Raw genomic sequence first — 22,780 nt, 5'->3', positions numbered from 1 at the left:
GGGATTTCCAGCCAGCCCTGCTCTGGAAACCATCAAAGGCTCGCAGAGGAACTGCTTGGGCTGCCCTTGTTGTTTTGTGCTTCTTGCAGGGCTGAGCAAACCACAGCCAAAGCCTATTTCCCCCACACAATTCTCACCTCTGCAGCAGCTCTAAAGCTGCCAGAATCAAAGCCAAGGGGACAGGGGGGACCCTCAGGTGCTGGCTGCCACCTGGGGCTGGCCAGGGCAGGGTTGGGCAATGGCCATCCCTGTGCAGTGGGGCTGGGCCATGGCTGGGCCCCAGCCTTGCATTGACAGGGGTCCCCAGGATGTGCCACCCCTGGGACAGGCACCCGGCCAGGAATGTGCAGGGACATTTCTGGAACCGCCAGCCCTTGGTAAAGGTCCCCCCATGCCAGGATGTGTCACCCCCTGGGACGGGATCCTCCCAGGAAAGGACATCCTGGATGTGCCCCCCCAAAACAGAACCCCCCGCTTTACAATCTGACTCTCAGCACAAATGGCCACTTCCTTCTTGTCCAAGAAAAAGAAAGTGAAACTGTTGAGAGAGCACAGCCCAACACCTCCATCCCCCACAGCCTCCCGACCCATCCTTGCACACCTCACACCCCGTTTTTCCCCTCCCCTTTCGCCCCCCAACCCATTCCCTGCTCAGGTGCTCCCCAGGATTGCAGAGTCAGGAACAGGGGGTGAGGGGACGTGGTACAAAAGTGAGGAAAATAAGGGAATAAGAGAAATAAAGAGATGAAAAATTCAAGGGTGGGAGAGGGCACAGAAGCAAAGCGACTCAGGACCCTCAAGTGATGCCTGCCCAGGAAATGAGCACCCCAAAGGCGCTTTACTGGGCCCTGGGTCACCCCAAAATCTGAGACACCCAGGGAAGGAGCTCAAACCCACTGGCACACCCAGCCACTGCCGTTCCCTGGCACCTGTATTCCCCTGGAACCCCAACCATGGGACCCCCATTCCTTGTGTCCCACCGTGCCTGGGACCCCCATCCCAGCACTCACATTCCCCAGGATCTTCATAGCCCAGCACCCCATTCCCAAGGAACCCTCTCCTGTCCATTCCATGCCCTAAAATTCCTCCTTTCCCCAGGACCTTGATTGTCCCAGGTGCCCCAATTCCCACGGGAACCCACATTCCCCCAGCATCCCCATCTGCTGACCCCAAATCCCTGGAGCCCACGTTCCCCTGGCACTCCCATCACTGGGCACCCCCATTCCCAGGGACCCCCCATTCCCCTGGGCACCCATTGCCTGGGTACCCCAAACCCTCTGAGCCCCCCACGCCAGGGAACCCCATATTGCACCTTGTCCCCCCCAGCCTTGTCCCCACACTGTCCCCACGGTCACATCCCCATGGCCCTGTGCTTGCGGCCACCCTGCCCCCACCAAGGGCCACCACCAACACAGAGGACGAAACGTGACCTCACTTCCTTCCTCTTTATCCGAAAAGCCACCACCCATGGGACATCCAACCCGTGGGCAGTGAGTGACAGCCAGTGCACATGGCTGGGGACATCGGGATGGCTGGGAAGGTGGCGCTGCTCCTGTGGGGTGAGTGCCCTGACACCCTGGGAATGGGGAGAGGAGGTGGCACAGGGGGGGTGTGGGGTCCCCTGAGGTCCCCAATGCCAGCAGTGCCAGTCCATGATAACCACAGTGGACCTTGGTGGGACTGAGGATGTAGGGTGGCTCTGGGGACAGGAACAGGGGGACAGGAATGTGGGGACAGGAATGTGGGGACAGGATTGTGGGGACTGCACCTTTGGGCTCAGGTAGCTCTGGGGATAGGGACAAGGGAACTGGGATTCAGGGACAGAAAGGGACAAGAACAGTGAGGATGTGGCCATGGGGATGGGATCATGAGCTGCTGGGGGTGACCTGGGCCAGCACGGGCTGTGTCCATGGTGTCCTTGTGCCCGTGGTGTCCACAGTGTCCCCACCGTCAGCCCAGGGTGGCCTCGGTGTCCCCGTTCCCAAGGTGTCTGTGCTACAGGGATGTGGTGCACGGGTGGCTGTGACACAAACGTGTCCCCCTGGCCTCGCCGAATCTTTTGGGGACCACCCAGGCACACTTTCCCACAAGAACTGCTGACTCCATGGGGACAGTTAGGGACACGGAGCAGCCCCACACCCCGTGTCCCCATGCTGCTGTCCCCATGGTGCCATCGGCACTGAGCCCTGTCCCTTCTCCCTTCCAGCCCAGACCCTCGGCCTCGCTGGTGAGTCCTCGGGGGATGCCATGGTCCCATCCCGCTGTCCCCAGCCCCACGCTGGCCCTGGCAGGCTGGTGTCCCCTGTCACCCACAGGTGCCCAGACCACCCAGCTCCTGGTGGAGCCCCTATGGACACCACCAGTGCTGTGGGACCCCGTGACACTGACCTGCCAGGGCTCCGGTGCCACCACCTGGTTCACGGATGGGAAGCGCTGGTGGCAGAACGGACCTGACCACTTCCCTGTCAACAAGAGAGGCACCTACATGTGTCACAGACCCGACACCGGGCTCAGCCTCCCTGTGACAGTCTCAAACGGTGAGGGGAGGTTTGGGTGCCCCCAGGCTGGCACCTGCAGGGACCCCAAGGGCTCTGGGTGGGCTCCGCTCCCTGGTTCACCTCCTGTGTGACCAGAGCCTGTCCCCTGCCCTGGGGACATCCCAGTGCAGAAACTGGGGACCCCTGGTGCACTAGTGACAGGTGACACCCCTGGTGACAGGTCCCCTCTGTCCCCAGACCCGCTGGTGCTGCAGGTGCCGGTGCGGGAGCTGCTGGAGGGGGACACGGTGACACTGCGCTGCCGGGGCTGGCAGAACCGCACGGTCACCTCGGTGTCCTTCTACCGAGAGGGGACAGAACTCAGGGGGCTCCCCGATGCCACAGAGCTGTCCCTGTCCCCTCTGCAGCTGCAACACAGCGGCCGCTACAGCTGCAAGGGCTGGGTGGAATATTGGACGACAGGGAAGTGGGAGGAGTCAGCGCCGGTGACAGTGACAGTGCACGGTGAGCCCCCAACAGCCCCCACCACGACACCCCCACAGCCCCTCCCCAGGGATTCAGGCTCACAAATCCCCTCCCCTCTCCTTCCAGTGCTCTTCTCCGTGCCAGTACTGGAGGGTCCCCCCGAGATCACCGTGGGGTCCCCCCTGACTCTCAGCTGCCGCAGCACCCCCAGCCCCCTGCGGCCCCAAGCCACCCTCCTGTACCTGTTCTATCAGGACGGGCGGGTGCTGGGGGGCCCGCAGGGGTCCCCGCAGCTGCTGCTGCCCGCCGTGGGGGTCTCCCACTCGGGGAATTACAGCTGTGAGGCGCAGTCCCAGGGTGGGACCGTGCGGAAGAGCAGCGCCCGGCTCAGCGTCACGGTGCGCAGTGAGTGCGGGGTTGGGCACGGGGAGCCCCCACAGAACCCCCGGGTTCCCTGATTGGGTACCTGCATGTCCCCTTGACACATTCCTTGTGTCCTCCCACCTCTGCCCTGTGTCCCCTCACCCCTCCTTGGTGTGACCCCATCCCTGACATCGCCCACCACACCCATCCCCATTGTCCCTATCCCCCCACACCGGCTGCCAGCTCCTCCCTGTGCCCTCAGCCCTGTGTCTCCGTGGCCAATGCCACCATCACCCTCTGTCCTGTGTCCCCGCAGTGCCCGTGGCCAATGCCACCATCACCCTCTGTCCTGTGTCCCTGCAGTGCCCGTGGCCAATGCCACCATCACCCCCGGTCCCCTGGCACACCAGGTGCACACAGGTGACAACGTGACCCTGCGCTGCTCAGTGCAGGTGGGCTCAGCCCCTGTCACCTTCACCTGGCTGCACAACGGGCACGAGGTGGCCCAGGGTCCCCTCCTGGAGCTCAGGGACATCGATGTGGGACAATCGGGCACCTACCAGTGCAAGGCCACCAACCAGCTGGGACAGGACGGGCACCGCGTGTTCCAGGCACTCAGCCCTGAGCTGGCACTGGAGGTGACACCTGGCTCTCCCTGGGTCACAGGTGGGGTCACTCAGGGTCACTGGGGTTGCAGCACCCCTGGGCTGATGGGTGACCCTGATGTGTCCCCCTCTGTTTCTTGCAGTGGCCGCAGGGGTCTGTGGGGCTCTTTTGTTCCTGCTCCTGCTCGTGGGTGCCATATTGGCCTGGCACCGGTGGCATCGTGTGGGTGGGTGACAATGGGGGGACGGGGGTCCCAGGGAGCTGTAGAGAACCACAAAGTTGGGGAGCGATAGGGCAGCACCCACAGCCCCAGAATTGTAACCCTGTCTTTTGGTCCTGGAGGGTTTGGGGAGTTGCTGGAGGGTCCTGCAGGGATGTTGGGGATTCTTTCAGGGGCCCTGGGGGCGTTTGGGGGGGTCTCTGTCCCTGTTGGGCTTTGGGTTCTTGAGGCTGAGTTGGTCAGGGGCATTGAGTTCTGGGGGGCTCCAGAAATTCTTGGGGATCCTGAGGGGAATTGAGGGTCCCATGGCAGTTCGGAAATCATGAGAGGATTCAGGGCCCTTGGGACCCCACAGTCACCCCTCCCTTCTTTTCTCTGCAGCTGCCAGGAAGAACCAGGAAAGGTGAGTGGGGGGCTCAAACCTCTTTCTCCCCTTTTACCCCAACCCTCAAGATCTCCCATTCCCTCCCCCACATCCCCTTTATTCCCTCAGGGCCCCCCCAGATCCCCCAGCCCCCCCAGAGGAGGGGGAGGTGCTGTACACCCACGTCGTGGTCACCAAGAGGGCAGAGGGTGAGTACGGGGGGGACACACACAGAGGGACACGTCACCCACCAGTGTCACCCCACCCAGATCCCACAGCCCGTGTCTCTCGCAGCGTCCCCCGGTGCCACCACCCTCCAGGATCCCCAGGTGACCTACACGGAGCTGAGGGGACACCAGGGGCGATCTCAGGAACCCGGTGACATCTACGGGAATGTGCTGTGAGACTGGGGCGAACTGGGGGGCACTGAGGGCCCCCACCCATGGGCACCCACTCGTGTCTGTGCTGCCACTAAAAAATTGCTCCTCAACCTCCTTGTGGTGGCACAAAGATGCCAAAGGGCTGAAAGAAGAACAATTTCCTGAAACAGCAATGAGAGAGAATAAAACCAACAGCGACAGCAACAAGGTTCAGAGTCCAAATGGTCACACAAGGAACAATTTCCAGGGAAAGCTCCCAATAAGGAACAAACCCCAAATAATCCCCCCAGCACATTTCCTCCACCAGAAGAACCTGGTAGGGCCCTGGATCTTCCTTGCTCTGATGGAGGCCCTGGATTCTCTTGTCCCCCTTTCCAAACCCCTCCTCTGCCGTGTTCCCCACACCAGGGTGACACAAATTCCCTGGGGGGGTTCCGGAGCCTCTCCCATTGCCAGGGCAGTTGGGATCATGCCGTGGCACAGGGTGGGGTGTCAGAGACAGGAGAAGTTTGATGTCTGGAGACATTTTGGAACAGCTGTGTGTGGCAGGGCTGGGTCAGGCCTTGCTTTTGGCCAGACACGGCCCTGTCTGTCCATCAGTCTGTCAGCCATGGCACACTGGGGACAACGTGACGCTTTGTCCAAGCCAGCTCCTGAGTGGCTGGGTGACCAGAAGTGCCATCTGGGGAGAGGGCCCTTAGCGGCCCAAGTGGCTTAAAAGGCAGAGCATGAGAGCATGGCCAAGTCCCTGACCGTGTCTTCATTTGGGGTGTCTGTCCCATCCACGCTGGAACCCAGAAAGTGGCAACTCCTTTAAATGAGAAATGTCTGCCAAAGAAAGTGGGAATGTTCCTGGAATAGAAAGAAGACCCATATAAAAAACTCTTTGTAATCTCAAAGATGATGGGGTTTCTAGGCAGAACTGTAGGAAAAGGAATACCAGCTCTTTACTGGGAAATTGATAAACCAGAACAGAACAAACAACACAAACCCAGAACTTTCTTTCCCGCTCAGCAATGTTGGTTTTTGTGGCAGTTATAACCGCAGCCAGCAGGTGGGGCTGCTAGGAGCACTCCCGGCCAGCAGGGGGCACTGCAGGGAGCACTCCCGGCCAGCAGGGGGCGCCCCGGGTCCAGCTCCATCCCCTCAGCGGCCATGGCTGCCTCAGACGGGAGGCAGGAGGGGAAATCGCTCCTTTTGCAAACTCACGGGCACCCATCGGTCCCAGCACCACCACCGGCAGGGGGCAGAAGCCGCCAAGGCAGCAGGTTGGATCCCAGTGCCCACTGGCCGTGTAGCAGTGTCCCGGGGCCAGGCTCACGGCCTGCACAACTCCCGCATCCACTCTCCATGATCCCAAATGGACGTGAAATAAACAGGGCCAGGAGACTTCTTCTCCTTTTTAATGCCTTTATTAAAAGTGATCAGCTCAGGATTGGGCGGCTCGGCAGGGCTGCAGTCCCCGTCGCGTCTCCCAGGGCGACTCAGAGGAGGAGGATATGCGCAGCTCTGTCCGCTAGGGGCAGAGCCGGGGGATCCAGTCCTCGTGGGAGCCTTTAGGGTGTGATGTCCCTGTCCGATCTTGGTTTTGTGGATTCGGTCTTCCCTGGTCCTGGCGTCGGGACGACTCTCTGCTCAGGGCAAGAGGGGCTTTGCATCTCTGCAGGCTCAGCACTTGGCTCCTCACGTCTGGACATCACTTTAGTCTCTCAATTCTTAGGTGGCTCGTTGTTTTTAGGGTTTTCTCGTTGCATTTTGGAGTCGAGGTCTCAAAGCCTGCTGGTCTTTGGAGTCACTTTGCATAACCCCCCCCACCGTCTCAGGTGTCTTCCCTATGCTGGAAGAGAGCACAGCCTCGGGGAAGGGCCATCCACCCACCCAGCCAGGCCTTTTACTAATACAAAAGAGGAGATAAGCTACAAGGATCGGTGATTACCATAACAAAGCAACAAGAACCCTGGCAGAGACAGAGACCTGGCTGCCTCCCTGTAACTCTTTCTCACAAAAAAAATATTAACCGAATTTTTGTTCATAACAGACAGAAGGCAGAGCCTGACCCCAGGCAGGTCTCAGGACCACAGCAGCCCCTCTGGTGGCTTTACACCACAATTCCTGCAAACCCTCAGCCTTTCCCTCAGGTGAGGAGGGCCGGGATGGAGCAGCTTTGGGGACACCTGGAATCCACACAGGGTCACTCCCCACAGCCCCAGCACAGCTGTGGGCAGAGCCCCTGCTCGGTATTCCCACACTTTTCCCTCTTATCTGGCAGACACATCCCAAACCCAAACATTCTTTCCATGAGGTTCCAGAAGGCTGCGGGTTTTGTTCAAGAAGGAGGGTCCAGGTCAGGATGTTGAACAGAATGTTGTGGGTTGTGCAGTAGTTTTGTGGTTCTCACAGTCCCTTACCAAGAGGAACAAATGATCAATTGCTGCATTTCTGGACTGGTATCCCCACAACTGCCATTGCAGTGGGCATTTCCAGCCAGCCCTGCTCTGGAAACCGTCAAAGGCTCGCAGAGGAACTGCTTGGGCTGCCCTTGTTGTTTTGTGCTTCTTGCAGGGCTGAGCAAACCACAGCCAAAGCCTTTTTCCCCCACAGAATTCTCACCTCTGCAGCAGCTCTAAAGCTGCCAGAATCAAAGCCAAGGGGGCAGGGGGGACCCACAGGTGCTGGCTGCCACCTGGGGCTGGGCAGAGCAGGGCTGGGCAATGGCCATCCCTGTGCAGTGGGGCTGGGCCATGGCTGGGCCCCAGCCTTGCATTGACAGGGGTCCCCAGGATGTGCCACCCCTGGGACGGGCACCCGGCCAGGAATGTGCAGGGACATTTCTGGAACCGCCAGCCCTTGGTAAAGGTCCCCCCATGCCAGGATGTGTCACCCCCTGGGACGGGATCCTCCCAGGAAAGGACATCGTGGATGTGCCCCCCCAGAACAGAACCCCCTCCCGTGCCCATCTGACTCGCAGCACAAATGGCCGCTTCCTTCTTGTCCAAGAAAAAGAAAGTGAAACTGTTGAGAGAGCACAGCCCAACACCTCCATCCCCCACAGCCTCCCGACCCATCCTTGCACCCCTCACACCCCCTTTTTCCCCTCCCCTGTCGCCCCCCAACCCATTCCCTGCTCAGGTGCTCCCCAGGATTGCAGAGTCAGGAACAGGGTGTGAGGGGACGTGGTACAAAAGTGAGGAAAATAAGGAAATAAGAGAAATAAAGAGATGAAAAATTCAAGGGTGGGAGAGGGCACAGAAGCAAAGCTACCCACGACACTCAAGTGATGTCTGCCCAGGAAATGAGCACGCCAAGGGCGCTTTGCAGGGCCCTGGGTCACCCCAAAATCTGAGACACCCAGGGAAGGAGCTCAGACCCACTGGCACACCCAGCCACTGCCATTCCCAGGCACCTCCATTCCCCTGGAACCCCAACCATGGGACCCCCATTCCTTGTGTCCCACCGTGCCTGGGACCCCCATCCCAGCAGTGCCATTCACCAGGATCTCCATGGCCCAGCACCCCATTTCCAAGGAACCCTCTCCTGTCCATTCCATGCCCTAAAATTCCTCCTTTCCCCAGGACCTTGATTGTCCCAGTACCCCAAATTCCCACGGGAACCCACATTCCCCCAGCATCCCCATCCCCTGACCCCAAATCCCTGGAGCCCACGTTCCCCTGGCACTGCGGTCCCTGAGTCCCCCCAGCCCTGGGCACCCCCATTCCCAGGGACCCCCCATTCCCCTGGGCACCCATTGCCTGGGTACCCCAAACCCTCTGAGCCCCCCACTCCTGGCAACCCCATATTGCACCTTGTCCCCACACTTTCGTCACGGCCACATCCCCATGGCCCTGTGCTTGCGGCCACCCTGCCCCCACCAAGTGCCAGCACCAACATAGAGGACGAAACGTGACCTCACTTCCTTCCTCTTTATCCGAAAAGCCACCACCCATGGGACATCCAACCCGTGGGCAGTGAGTGACAGCCAGTGCACATGGCTGGGGACATCGGGATGGCTGGGAAGGTGGCGCTGCTCCTGTGGGGTGAGTGCCCTGACACCCTGGGAATGGGGAGAGGGGGTGGCACAGGGGGAGTGTGGGGTCCCCTGAGGTCCCCAATGCCAGCAGTGCCAGTCCATGATACCCACAGTGGACATTGTTGGGACTGAGGATGTATGGTGGCTTTGGGGACAGGAACAGGGGGACAGGAATGTGGGGACTGCACCTTTGGGCTCAGGGAGCTCTGTGGATAAGGACAAGGGAACTGGGATGCAGGGACAGAAGGGGACAAGAACAGTGAGGATGTGGCCATGGGGATGGGATCATGAGCTGCTGGGGGTGACCTGGGCCAGCATGGGCTGTGTCCATGGTGTCCTCGTGCCCGTGGTGTCCACAGTGTCCCCACCCTCAGCCCAGGGTGGCCTCGGTTTCCCCATTCCCAAGGTGTCTGTGCCACAGGGATGTGGTGCACAGGTGGCTGTGACACAAACACGTCCCCCTGGCCTCGCTGAATGTTTTGGGGACCACCCGGACACACTTTCCCACAAGAACAGCGGACCCCATGGGGACAGTTAGGGACATTCTGCACACCCTGTAAGCAGGGTGCCACGGTCCCTGCAGTGCCACCCCCACTGAGCCCTGTCCGTTCTCCCTTCCAGCCCAGACCCTCGGCCTTGCTGGTGAGTCCTCGGGGGATGCCATGGTCCCATCCTGCTGTCCCCAGCCCCGCGCTGGCCCTGGCAGGCTGGTGTCCCCTGTCACCCTCAGGTGCCCAGACCACCCAGCTCTTGGTGGAGCCCCCCTGGAGGCCGGCGGTGCTGTGGGACCGGGTGACACTGACCTGCCAGGGCTCGGGGACCACCGGTGCCACCACCTGGTACAAGGATTGGAAGCGCTGGCGGCATGAGAGACAGGAGAGCTTCACTGTCACCGATAGAGGCTCCTACATGTGTGACAGACCCGGCACCGGGCTCAGCCCCCCTGTGGCAGTATCAGAGGGTAAGCAGGGTTTGGGTGTCCCCAGGCTGGCACCTGCAGGGACCCCGAGGGCTCTGGTGGGCTCTGCTCCCTGGGTCACCTCCTGTGTGACCAGAGCCTGTCACCTGCCCTGGGGACATCCCAGTGCAAGAACTGGGGACCCCTGGTACTCTGGACCCTCCAATGGGGGGGTTTGGGTGCCATCGGGTGTGACAGGTCCCCTCTGTCCCCAGATGATCTGGTGCTGCAGGTGCCGGTGCGGGCGCTGCTGGAGGGGGACACGGTGACACTGCGCTGCCGGGGCTGGCAGAACCGCACGGTCACCTCGGTGTCCTTCTACCGAGACACGAAGGAACTGGGGAGGCTCCGTGATGGCGCAGAGCTGTCCCTGTCCCCTCTGCAGCTGAACCACAGCGGCAGCTACCGCTGCAAGGGCTGGGTGGAATACTGGGGGCGGCACGAGTCAGCGCCGGTGACAGTGAGAGTGCACGGTGAGCCCCCCACAGCCCCCACCCCGACACCCCCACAGCCCCTCCCCAGGGATTCAGGCTCACAAATCCCCTCCCCTCTCCTTCCAGTGCTCTTCTCGGTTCCAGTGCTGGTGCTGGTGGGTCCCCCCGAGATCACCGAGGGGTCCCCCCTGACTCTGAGCTGCCGCAGCAGCCCCAGCCCCCTGCGGCCCCCAGCCCCCCTTTTCTACCTGTTCTATCAGGACGGGCGGGTGATGGGGGGCCCACAGGGGTCCCCGCAGCTGCTGCTGCCCGCCGTGAGGGTCTCCCACTCGGGGAATTACAGCTGTGAGGCGCAGTCCCAGGGTGGGACCGTGCGGAAGAGCAGCGCCCGGCTCAGCGTCACGGTGCACAGTGAGTGCGGGGATGGGCACGGGGAACCCCCACAGAAGCCCCGGGTGCCCTGCCTGGGGACCTGCATGTCCCCTTGACACATTCCTTGTGTCCTCCCACATCTGCCCTGTGTCCCCTCATCCCTCCTTGGTGTGACCCCATCCCTGACATCCCCCACCACACCCATTCCCATTGTCCCTATCCCCCCACACCGACTGCCAGCTCCTCCTTGTGCCCTCAGTCTGTGTCCCCGTGGCCAATGCCACCATCACCCTCTGTCCTGTGTCCCCACAGTGCCCGTGGCCAATGCCACCATCACCCTCTGTCCTGTGTCCCCGCAGTGCCCGTGGCCAATGCCACCATCACCCCCGGTCCCCTGGCACACCAGGTGCACACAGGTGACAACGTGACCCTGCGCTGCTCAGTGCAGGTGGGCTCAGCCCCTGTCACCTTCACCTGGCTGCACAACGGGCACGAGGTGGCCCGGGGTCCCCTCCTGGAGCTCAGGGACATCGATGTGGGACATTCGGGCACCTACCAGTGCGTGGCCACCAACCAGCTGGGACAGGACGGGCACCGTGTGTTCCGGGCATTCAGCCCTGAGCTGGCACTGGAGGTGACACCTGGCTTACCCTGGGTCACAGGTGGGGTCACACAGGGTTGCTGGGGGGTTCAGGACCTCCGGGGTTCAGAGTGACCCCAATGCGTCCCCCTCTGTCCCCAGCAGTGGCTGTGAATGTCGGCAGGGCCCTCCTGTTCCTGCTCCTGCTCCTGGCTGTCATCGGGGGCTGTCACTGGTGGCACCGCCGGGGTGGGTGACAATGGGGGGGGGGATGGGGGTCCTGGAGTGAGGGGGAGCCCCCAGAGTGGGGACAGAGATCAGCAGCACCCAGAGCCCCTGAGCTGGGGGACACTGAGCCTGCAGTGACCTCGGCTGGGGATCCTGGGGGATTTGGGGGGAATTTGGAGGGTCTTGGTTTGGCTCCAAGGCCTTCCCTGGGTGGGCTTTGAGGAACATTGGGGTGGAGCTCCTGGCGGGTTTGGGGAGCTCCTGGGGGGATGTGTAAATTTTCTGGGAAGCTGTGGTCAAACCCAATGGGCGCTCACATTTGAATGTTGGCACCTGGTTTGGCCACCGGGATTTGGACTCGCCTCTGAGAACACGGGGGTTGAAAAGCAGAGCGCCCTGTGTGGGATTGTCCTTGTGGGATCTTTATGGGGTCCTGGGGGAGTTTGGGGGTGCCCATCCCAGGCAGAATTGGGGTTCTGGGGGCTCAGAGGGTTGGGGGCACCAGGGGGGCTGGGGGCACTGTGGTGATGCAGAAGTTCTGGGGGTTCAGGGGTGCTCAGAGTGTCCGGGGGAGTCGGGGGTCCATTGGGAATCGGGGCTGCAGTGGGGATTTGGGGGTCCCGGGGGTGGTTGGAGCTGCCGAGCTCCCAGGAAGGTTCAGGGGTCCCGGTGTCCCCTCGGTCACCCCCTCCCCTTCCCATTGCAGCTGCCAGGAAGCTCCAGGACAGGTGAGTGGGGGGCTCGGACCGGGACCCCCCTTTCCCCCTCCCCAGACACCCCCAGACCCCCTCTAATCCCCACAGGACCCCCCGGAGCAGGGGGCTGCGCTCACCACCCACATCATGGGCACCGAGTGGGCAGCGGGTGAGTACAGGGGGGGACAGGGACACCCACAAATGTCACCCCCACCCAGGTCCCCACAAGCGGTGCCACTCTCAGGGCCCCCAGAGGTGCCCCCCCGCCCTGCCCCACCTCGGGACCCACAAGTGACCAACGCGGAGCTGTCGGGACCCCAGAAGGGACAGCGGGACCCCCGTGACTACGAGAGCGTGCTGTGACACTGGGGGGCACTGGGGGGCACTGGGGGGCACTGGGGGCACTGGGGGGCGCTGGGGGGCACTGGGGGCACTGAGGGGCACTGGGGGGCATCGATTCCCCTCTGGGGTCTCTTCTTCCTCTTCACAGCACCCCACAGGGCTCCTCATTCCCCTCCCAATGCCGGTAGAGCACACGACGTTTTTTCCCTCTTATTGTACCCAAAATTCAGATTTTTGGTCAAACTGCATGAGGGACAAGGCCCACTCTTTAAAATTTGTAAATGTCTAATAAGGAGTAAAAGGGATTATATATTATAATATATAATAGTATGTTATAATTTAGAATAATATGGTATAATATATAATAAGTCATATATAATATATAATATAAATTAAGTCATATATAATATATAATAAGTCATATATAATATATAATATATAATAAGTCATATATAATATATAATATATAATATATAATATATAATATATAATATATAATATATAATATATAATATATAATATATAATATATTATATTATATTACATTTTATTACATTACATTATATTATATTACATTATATTGTATATATTGCATAATATATATAAAATATTATATAATGTATAATATATATTATAAATGACACTATAATATATATTATATAGAAAATAAAATGTGCAAAGACTTCTCTGTAACTAAAAAAAAAGCAGTGTAAGGGCATCCACTGATGGCATGTAATCCCAGCAATTTTACTCTATATAGGGAAAATTATTTTAAGCTTTTTGGGTGCTCTTTTGCAGTTCCATAAACGCGCCTCAGCGGTGGAATTATTGTCCTTTTTTTCTCCTATCATTAAACGTCTAAAATTCTAAGGAGTGAACTCTGTTTTTCAGAGTCACTCAGAATTTCCTGGATTTTTTTGTCCTTTTGGTGGAGTAGCATTGCCACCTGCTGTCCAATATTCTGAATTACAGTGCTTATTTTGGATGCTTTACTTCGATTTTATCCGGTTCTCTCATCATCATCATCACATCCTTTGGCGATGGCATTTTTTGGGTTTGAATTTCGGGTAACTCCCTATTTTCATCATCTCAAGGTTTAAAGTGAAGGGGAAACCCTGTTGCCTTCCATTATTAAGGGTTTAAACTGAGAAATCCCCCTTTCCCTATCACTTGAGTGATTTAAATTAAGGGAAATGCCTCTTTTTCCCATATTTTATGGGATTAAATTAGTTAGGAGAACCCATTTATTTGTCGTTTTACTGGTTTAAGGTCAACACCCAAACTCTGCCTCATCCTTTGGGCAAACCTTCAGCCTGGCAGGTTTTATCTCCTCCTGTGCTGACCTTGCACATTCCTTGGCCTGGCACTGAAGGCAAGACCAAGGAATTTTCCATCTTTCATATTTATTTAGTGTTCTGAAGGTTTTAGGTCATTTTAATCAAGCCACAGCTGGTGAGTTTCACTCATTGGCCCAGTCCTTCGTTATCAATAACAAACATCCGAGGATTGCTCCCAAACAAAATGGTTTTGGCTACCTTTGGACGCCTGGGGGCCACCTCTCGACTGCCCCCAAGAAATGGGGGTGGAATTCTTTCCATCCTCTGTGTCTTGCTTTGAAAGTGAAATATCTGCCAAGGAGGGCAGGAACGGAAAAGAAGAGCCCGTGCTCCAAATTATTATAACTTCAAAAATACGGGAAAAAATGTAGAAAAGGGCATAACAGCTCTGGATTAGAAAAGAAACAGAACAAACAACACAAAACCAGAGGGAAAAAAATCTGCTCAGAGGAAACAAAATCTGGTTTTGTATATTTGGTGCAGTTATAACTGCGGCCAGCAGGGGGCGCTGCAGGGAGCACTCCCTGCCAGCAGGGGGCGCCCCGGTCCAGCTCCATCCCCTCAGCGGCCATGGCGGCCTCGGACGGGAGGCAGGAGGGGAAATCGCTCCTTTTGCAAACTCACGGGCACCCATCGGTCCCAGCACCACCACCGGCAGCGGGCAGAAGCCGCCAAGGCAGCAGGTTGGATCCCAGTGCCCACTGGCAGCGTAGCAGTGTCCCGGGGCCAGGCAAACGCCCTGCACAGCACCCGCGTCCGCTCTCCATGATCCCAAATGGACGTAAGGCAGCGCCTGACCCCAGGCAGGTCTTGGGTCCACAGCAGCCCCTCTGGTGGCTTTACACCACAATTCCTGCAAACCCTCAGGCTTTCCCTCAGGTGAGGAGGGCAGGGATGGAGCAGCTTTGGGCCCACCTGGAATCCACACAGGGTCACTCCCCACAGCCCCACCATGGCCGGGAGCAGAGCCCCTGCTCGGTGTTCCCACACTTTTCCCTGTTATCTGGCAGACACACATCCCAAACCCAAACATTCTTTCCATGAGGTTCCAGAAGGCTGTGGGTTTTGTTCAAGAAGGAGGGTCCAGGTCAGGATGTTGAACAGAATGCTGTGGGTTGTGCAGTAGTTTTGTGGTTCTCACAGTCCCTTACCAAGAGGAACAAATGATCAATTGCTGCATTTCTGGACTGGTATCCCCACAACTGCCATTGCAGTGGGGATTTCCAGCCAGCCCTGATCTGGAAACCATCAAAGGCTCGCAGAGGAACTGCTTGGGCTGCCTTTGTTGTTTTGTGCTTCTTGCAGGGCTGGGCAAACCACAGCCAAAGCCTTTTTCCCCCACACAATTCTCACCTCTGCAGCAGCTCTAAAGCCGCCAGAATCAAAGCCAAGGGGGCAAGGGGGGACCCTCAGGGGCAGGCTGCCCCCTGGGGCTGGGCAGAGCAGGGCTGGGCAATGGCCATCCCTGTGCAGTGGGGCTGGGCCATGGCTGGGCCCCAGCCTTGCATTGACAGGGGTCCCCAGGATGTGCCACCCCTGGGACAGGCACCCGGCCAGGAATGTGCAGGGACATTTCTGGAACCGCCAGCCCTTGGTAAAGGTCCCCCCATGCCAGGATGTGTCACTCCCTGGGACAGGATCCTCCCAGGAAAGGACATCCTGAATGTGCCCCCCCAAAACAGAACCCCCCGCTTTACCATCTGACTCTCAGCACAAATGGCCGCTTCCTTCTTGTCCAAGAAAAAGAAAGTGAAACTGTTGAGAGAGCACAGCCCAACACCTCCATCCCCCACAGCCTCCCGACCCATCCTTGCACCCCTCACACCCCGTTTTTCCCCTCCCCTGTCGCCCCCCAACCCATTCCCTGCTCAGGTGCTCCCCGGGATTGCTGAGCCAGGAACAGGGGGTGAGGGGACGTGGTACAAAAGTGAGGAAAATAAGGAAATAAGAGAAATAAAGAGATGAAAAATTCAAGGGTGGGAGAGGGCACAGAAGCAAAGCTACTCAGGACACTCAAGTGATGTCTGCCCAGGAAATGAGCACGCCAAGGGCGCTTTGCTGGGCCCTGGGTCACCCCAAAATCTGAGACACCCAGGGAAGGAGCTCAGACCCACTGGCACACCCAGCCACTGCCCTTCCCAGGCACCTCCATTCCCCTGGAACCCCAACCATGGGATCCCCATTCCTTGTGTCCCACCGTGCCTGGGACCCCCATCCCAGCACTGCCATTCCCCAGGATCTCCATGGCCCAGCACCCCATTCCCAAGGAACCCTCTCCTGTCCATTCCATGCCCTAAAAATCCTCCTTTTCCCAGGACCTTGATTGTCCCAGGACCCCCAATTCCCACGGGAACCCACATTCCCCCAGCATCCTCATCCCCTGACCCCAAATCCCTGGAGCCCACGTTCCCCTGGCACTGCCATCCCTGAGCCCCCCAGCCCTGGGCACCTCCATTCCAAGGGACCCCCCATTGCCCTGGGCACCCATTGCCTGTGTACCCCAAACCCTCTGAGCCCCCCACTCCAGGGAACCCCATATTGCACCTTGTCCCCCCAGCCTTGTCCCCACACTCTCCCCACCCTACCCACAGCCTGTCCCCACGGTCACATCCCCATGGCCCTGTGCTTGCGGCCACCCTGCCCCCCCAAGTGCCAGCACCAACACGTGGACGAAATGTGACCTCCTTTCCTTCCCCTTTATCCGAAAAGCCACCACCCATGGGACAGCCACCCCCTGGGCAGTGAGTGACAGCCAGTGCACATGGCTGGGGACATCGGGATGGCCGGGAAGGTGGTGCTGCTCCTGTGGGGTGAGTGCCCTGACACCCTGGGAATGGGGAGAGGAGGTGGCACAGGGGGGGTGTGGGGTCCCCTGAGGTCCCCAATGCCAGCAGTGCCAGTCCATGATACCCAGAGTGGACCTTGTTGGGACTGGGGATGTAGGGTGGCTCTGGGGACAGGAACAGGGGGACAGGAATGTGGGGATGGGAATGTGGGGATGAAGGTGGGGAAAGGAATGTGGGGATGGCACCTTTGGGCTCAGGCAGATCTGGGGATAGGGACAAGGGAACTGGCATGCAGGGACAGAAGGGGACAAGAACAGTGAGGACGTGGCCATGGGGATGGGATCATGAGCTGGTGGGGGTGACCTGGGCTAGCATGGGCTGTGTCCATGGTGTCCTCGGGCCTGGGGTGTCCACAGTGTCCCCACCCTCAGCCCAGGGTGGCCTCGGTGTCCCCGTTCCCAAGGTCTCTGTGCCACAGGGATGTGGTGCACGGGTGGCTGTGACACAAACATGTCCCCCTGGCCTCAGCGAAGGGGACCACCCAGGCACACTTTCCCACAAGAACTGATGGCCCCATGGGGACAGTGAGGGACACCGAGCAGCCCCACACCCCGTGTCCCCATGCTGCTGTCCCCATGGTGCCATCGCCACTGAGCCCTGTCCCTTCTCCCTTCCAGCCCAGACCCTCGGCCTCGCTGGTGAGTCCTCGGGGGATGCCATGGTCCCATCCCGCTGTCCCCAGCCCCGCACTGGCCCTGGCAGGCTGGTGTCCACTGTCACCCGCAGGTGCCCATGGTGGCCCTGGCAGGCTGGTGTCCCCTGTCACTCACAGGTGCCCAGACCACCCAGCTTCTCGTGAAGCCCCCCTGGAAGCCGGCGGTGCTGTGGGACGGGGTGACACTGACCTGCCAGGGCTCGGGGACTGCCGGTGCCACCACCTGGTACAAGGATGGGAATCGCTGGTGGCAGAACGGGCCTGACCGCTTCACTGTCAACAATACTGGCACCTACATGTGTCACAGACCTGGCAGTAGGCTCAGCCCCCCTGTGACAGTCTCAAACGGTGAGGGAGGTTTGGGTGTCCCCAGCCTGACACCTGCAGGGACCCCAAGGGCTCTGGGTGGGCTCCGCTCCATTGGTCACCTCCTGTGTGACCAGAGCCTGTCCCCTGCCCTGGGAACATCCAGGCGCAGGAACTGGGGACCCCTGGTGCGCTGGACCCTCCAATGGGGGGTTCTGGTGCCATCGGGTGTGACAGGTCCCCTCTGTCCCCAGATGATCTGGTGCTGCAGGTGCCGGTGCGGGCGCTGCTGGAGGGGGACACGGTGACACTGCGCTGCCGGGGCTGGCGGAACCGCACGGTCACCTCGGTGTCCTTCTACCACGAGGGGACAGAACTGAGGGGGCTCCGCGATGGCGCAGAGCTGTCCCTGTCCCCTCTGCAGCTGAACCACAGCGGCCGCTACCGCTGCAAGGGCTGGGTGGAAAAATGGGGGCGGCACGAGTCAGCGCCGGTGACAGTGACAGTGCATGGTGAGCCCCCCACAGCCCCCACCCCGACACCCCCACAGCCCCTCCCCAGGGATTCAGGCTCACAAATCCCCTCCCCTCTCCTTCCAGAGCTCTTCACGGTCCCAGTGCCAGTGCTGGAGGGTCCCCCCGAGACCACCGGGGGGTCCCCCCTGACTCTCAGCTGCCGCAGCACCCCCAGCCCCCTGCGGCCCCCAGCCCCCCTCCTGTACCTGTTCTATGAGGACGGGCGGGTGCTGGGGGGCCCGCAGGAGTCCTCGCAGCTGCTGCTGCCCGCCGTGGGGGTCTCCCACTCGGGGAATTACAGCTGTGAGGCGCAGTCCCAGAGTGGGACCGTGCGGAAGAGCAGCGCCCGGCTCCGCGTCACGGTGCGCAGTGAGTGCGGGGATGGGCACGGGGAGCCCTCACATCCCTCCCCAATCCCCTGGTTGGGGACCCCCATCACTGCCTGGGGACCCCCAGCCCTCCCTGACACCTTTCCTGAGTCCCCCAGCCCTGACTTGCTGCCCCCAGCCCACCCGGGTCCTTCCTCGGGTTCCCCCATCAGTACCCTGAGTCCCCCCATCCCACCCCGGGTCCCCCCATCCCACCCCAGATCCCTTGCCGGGTCCGCCCCTCTTTTCCCGAGTCCCCTCCCGGGTCCCCCAGCCCTGCTTGGGGACCCCCAGCCCTCCCTGACACCATTCTCTGGTGTCCCCATCTCTGCCCGGGTCCCTCCCCAGCTCCTTCCATCCTTCCCCGTGTCCCCCAACCATGGCCCGTGTCGGCCATTCCTTCCTGGGTGCCACCCTGGGTCCCCCCATCATTTCCCCGGTCCCTTCCTTGGTCCCCCAGCTCTTTCTGGGTACCCCCATCCTTCCCCGTCACCTCTTCCGTGTCCCCCCATTACTGCCCGGGACCCCCATCTCTGTCCCTATGTCCCCTCATCTCTGTCCCCATGTCCCCCCATCCCTGTCTCCGGTCCTCCCACCCCTCCCTGGGTCCTCTCCCACTGTCCCCATGTCCTCCATCCCTGCCCTGGGACCCCCATCCCTGTCCCCAGTCCCCTCATCCCTCTCCCCAGTCCCCCCTCACTGTCCCCAAGTCCCCCCATCCCTGTCTGTGTCCCCTCACCCCTCCCTGGTGTCACCCCCCTCCCTCTCCCGGTGTCCCCTCCCTGTCCCCCCCATCCCCCCCTATTTCCAAGCCCCCCAATCTCTGCACCCCCCTCCCTTCCTGGGGTCCCCCTGCCCCTCTCTGCCCCCCCCATGTCCCTCATTGTCCCCTGGTGTCCCCTCCTCCTGCAGGGGTCCCACCCTCGGGGGTGTCCCTGTCAGCGCAGCCCCCCGGGGGACAGGTGGCACTTGGGGACAGCCTGGTGCTGAGCTGTGCGGTGGCCGCGGGGACAGGTCCCCTGTCCTTCTCCTGGCACCGGGAGGGCTCGTGGGCACCGCTGGGCACCGGCACCCGCCTGGAGCTGGGACACGTTGGGGACAATGACAGCGGCCAGTACCGGTGCCGGGTCAGCGATGGGGACAGCGTGGCCGAGAGTGACACCATGAATGTCACCGTCCTGGGTGAGCGGGACCCTCGGGATGGGGATGACCCCACCATGGCACCCTCACCCAGTGCCACCCCTGTCTGTGTCCCCCACAGTGCCCATGGCCAATGCCACCATCACCCCCTGTCCCTGCTGTGTCCCCACAGTGTCAATGGTCAATGCCACCATCAACCTCTGTCCTGTGTCCCCACAGTGCCCATGGCCAATGCCACCATCACCCCCTGTCCTGGGTCACCAGAGTGCCAATGGTCAATGCCACCATCACCCTCTGTCCTGTGTCCCCGCAGTGCCCGTGGCCAATGCCACCATCACCCCCGGTCCCCTGGCACACCAGGTGCACACAGGTGACAACGTGACCCTGCGCTGCTCAGTGCAGGTGGGCTCAGCCCCTGTCACCTTCACCTGGCTGCACAACGGGCAGGAGGTGGCCCGGGGTCCCCTCCTGGAGCTCAGGGACATCGATGTGGGACATTCGGGCACCTACCAGTGCGTGGCCACCAACCAGCTGGGACAGGACGGGCACCGCGTGTTCCGGGCATTCAGCCCTGAGCTGGCACTGGAGATGACACCTGGCTCACCCTGGGTCACAGGTGGGGTCACACAGGGTTGCTGGGGGGTTCAGGACCCCCGGGGTTCAGAGTGACCCCAGTGTGTCCCCCTCTGTCCCCAGCAGTGGCTGTGAATGTCGGCAGGGCCCTCCTGTTCCTGCTCCTGCTCCTGGCTGTCATCGGGGGCTGTCACTGGTGGCACCGCAGGGGTGGGTGACAATGGGAGAGGGATGGGGGTCCTGGAGAGAGGGGGAGACCCCAGAGTGGGGACAGAGATCGGCAGCACCCAGAGCCCCTGAGCTGGGGGACACTGAGCCTGCAGTGACCTCGGCTGGGGGTCCTGAGGGATTTGGGGGGAATTTGGAGGGTCTTGGTTTGGCTCCAAGGCCTTCCCTGGGTGGGCTTTGAGGAACATTGGGGTGGAGCTCCTGGGGGGTTTGGGGAGCTCCTGGGGGGATGTGTAAATTTTCTGGGAAGCTGTGGTCAAACCCAATGGGCGCTCAGATTTGAATGTTGGCACCTGGTTTGGCCACCGGGATTTGGACTCGCCTCTGAGAACACGGGGGTTGAAAAGCAGAGCGCCCTGTGTGGGATTGTCCTTGTGGGATCTTTATGGGGTCCTGGGGGAGTTTGGGGTGCCCATCCCAGCCAGAATTGGGGTTCTGGGGGCTCAGAGGGTTGGGGGCACCAGGGGGGCTGGGGGCACTGTGGTGATGCAGAAGTTCTGGGGGTTCAGGGGTGCTCAGAGTGTGTGGGGGAGTCGGGGGTCCATTAGGAATCCGGGCTGCAGTGGGGATTTGGGGGTCCCGTGGGTGGTTGGAGCTGCCGAGCTCCCAGGAAGGTTCAGGGGTCCCCTCGGTCACCCCCTCCCCTTCCCATTGCAGCCGCCAGGAAGCTCCAGGACAGGTGAGTGGGGGGCTCGGACCGGGACCCCCCTTTCCCCCTCCCCAGACACCCCCAGACCCCCTCTAATCCCCACAGGACCCCCCGGAGCAGGGGGCTGCGCTCACCACCCACATCATGGGCACCGAGTGGGCAGCGGGTGAGTACAGGGGGGGACAGGGACACCCACAAATGTCACCCCCACCCAGGTCCCCACAAGCGGTGCCACTCTCAGGGCCCCCAGAGGTGCCCCCCCGCCCTGCCCCACCTCGGGACCCACAAGTGACCAACGCGGAGCTGTCGGGACCCCAGAAGGGACAGCGGGACCCCCGTGACTACGAGAGCGTGCTGTGACACTGAGGGGCACTGGGGGGCACTGGGGGGCACTGGGGGGCACTGGGTGGCACTGGGGGGCACTGGGGGGCATCGATTCCCCTCTGGGGTCTCTTCTTCCTCTTCACAGCGCCCCACAGGGCTCCTCATTCCCACTCCCAATGCTGGGAGAGCACACGGTGTTTTTCCCTCTTATTGTACCTAAAATTCAGTTTTTTGGTCAAACTGCGTGAGGAACAAGGCTCACTCTTTAAAAATTGTAAATGTCTAATAAGGAGTAAAAGTGGTTATATATTATAATATATAATAGTATGATATAATTTAGAATAATATGGTATAATATATAATAAGTCATATATAATATATAATATATAATAAGTCATATATAATATATAATATATAATATATAATATATAATATGTAATATGTAATATGTAATATATAATATATAATATATAATATATAATATATAATATATAATATATAATATATAATATATAATATATAATATATAATATATAATATACAATATATAATACAGAATGCACAATATATATTATGCATTATATATATGTAATAATATTGATATATAATATATATTATATGTTATATTATATGATATACTATGATATATTGTGTATTATATTATGTTCCATATTTGAAATTATTATATATTATATCATATTATATTATATTATATTATATTATATTATATTATATTATATTATATTATATTATATTATATTATATTATATTATATTATATTATGTTATATAGTATTACATTACATTATATTATATTACATTATATTGTATATATTGCATAATGTATATAAAACATTATATAATGTATAATATATATTATAAATAACACTATAATATATATTATATGGAAAATAAAATGTGAAAAGACTTCTCTGTAACTAAAAAAAAAGCAGTGTAAGGCCATCCACTGATGGCATGTAATCCCAGCAGTTTTACTCTATATAGGGAAAATTATTTTAAGCTTTTTGGGTGCTCTTTTGCAGTTCCATAAAAGCACCCCAGCACTGGAAATATTGTCCTTTTTTTCTCCTATAATTAAGCGTCTAAAATTCTAAGGGGTGAACTCTGTTTTTCAGAGTCACTCAGAATTTCCTGGATTTTTTTTTTCTTTTTTGTTTGCTGTGGAGTAGCATTGCCACCTGCTGTTCGATGTTCTGAATTACAGTGCTTATTTTGGATGCTTTACTTCGATTTTATCCAGTTCTATCATCTTCATCATCATCCTTTGGCGATGGCGTGTTTTGGGTT

General features: G+C 58.6%; 1 protein-coding gene and 1 long non-coding RNA gene across 2 annotated transcripts in view; both read left to right on the top strand.

The window, feature by feature from the left end:
• LOC141725632 (Fc receptor-like protein 5) overlaps positions 1-22,780 on the top strand; it is a 45,846-nt gene that overhangs the window by 7,716 nt on the left and 15,350 nt on the right. Inside the window, 8 exon segments of the mRNA XM_074529610.1 lie at positions 3,690-3,985; positions 4,075-4,158; positions 9,770-9,884; positions 10,097-10,354; positions 10,442-10,726; positions 19,472-19,741; positions 20,013-20,315; positions 20,396-20,482. Coding sequence (XP_074385711.1) covers positions 3,690-3,985; positions 4,075-4,158; positions 9,770-9,884; positions 10,097-10,354; positions 10,442-10,726; positions 19,472-19,741; positions 20,013-20,315; positions 20,396-20,482 — 1,698 coding nt within the window.
• Positions 4,526-5,905, top strand: LOC141725547 (uncharacterized). Its single transcript, XR_012577342.1, has 3 exons — positions 4,526-4,555; positions 4,646-4,725; positions 4,811-5,905. It is a non-coding gene; the product is annotated as an uncharacterized LOC141725547 (long non-coding RNA).

The sequence above is a fragment of the Zonotrichia albicollis genome, chromosome 30 (genome assembly GCF_047830755.1).
Source record: "Zonotrichia albicollis isolate bZonAlb1 chromosome 30, bZonAlb1.hap1, whole genome shotgun sequence".
Classification (NCBI taxonomy): Eukaryota; Metazoa; Chordata; class Aves; order Passeriformes; family Passerellidae; genus Zonotrichia; species Zonotrichia albicollis.
The sequence above is the reverse complement of the archived record's forward strand: the minus strand, read 5'-3'. Positions and strand labels throughout refer to the sequence as shown.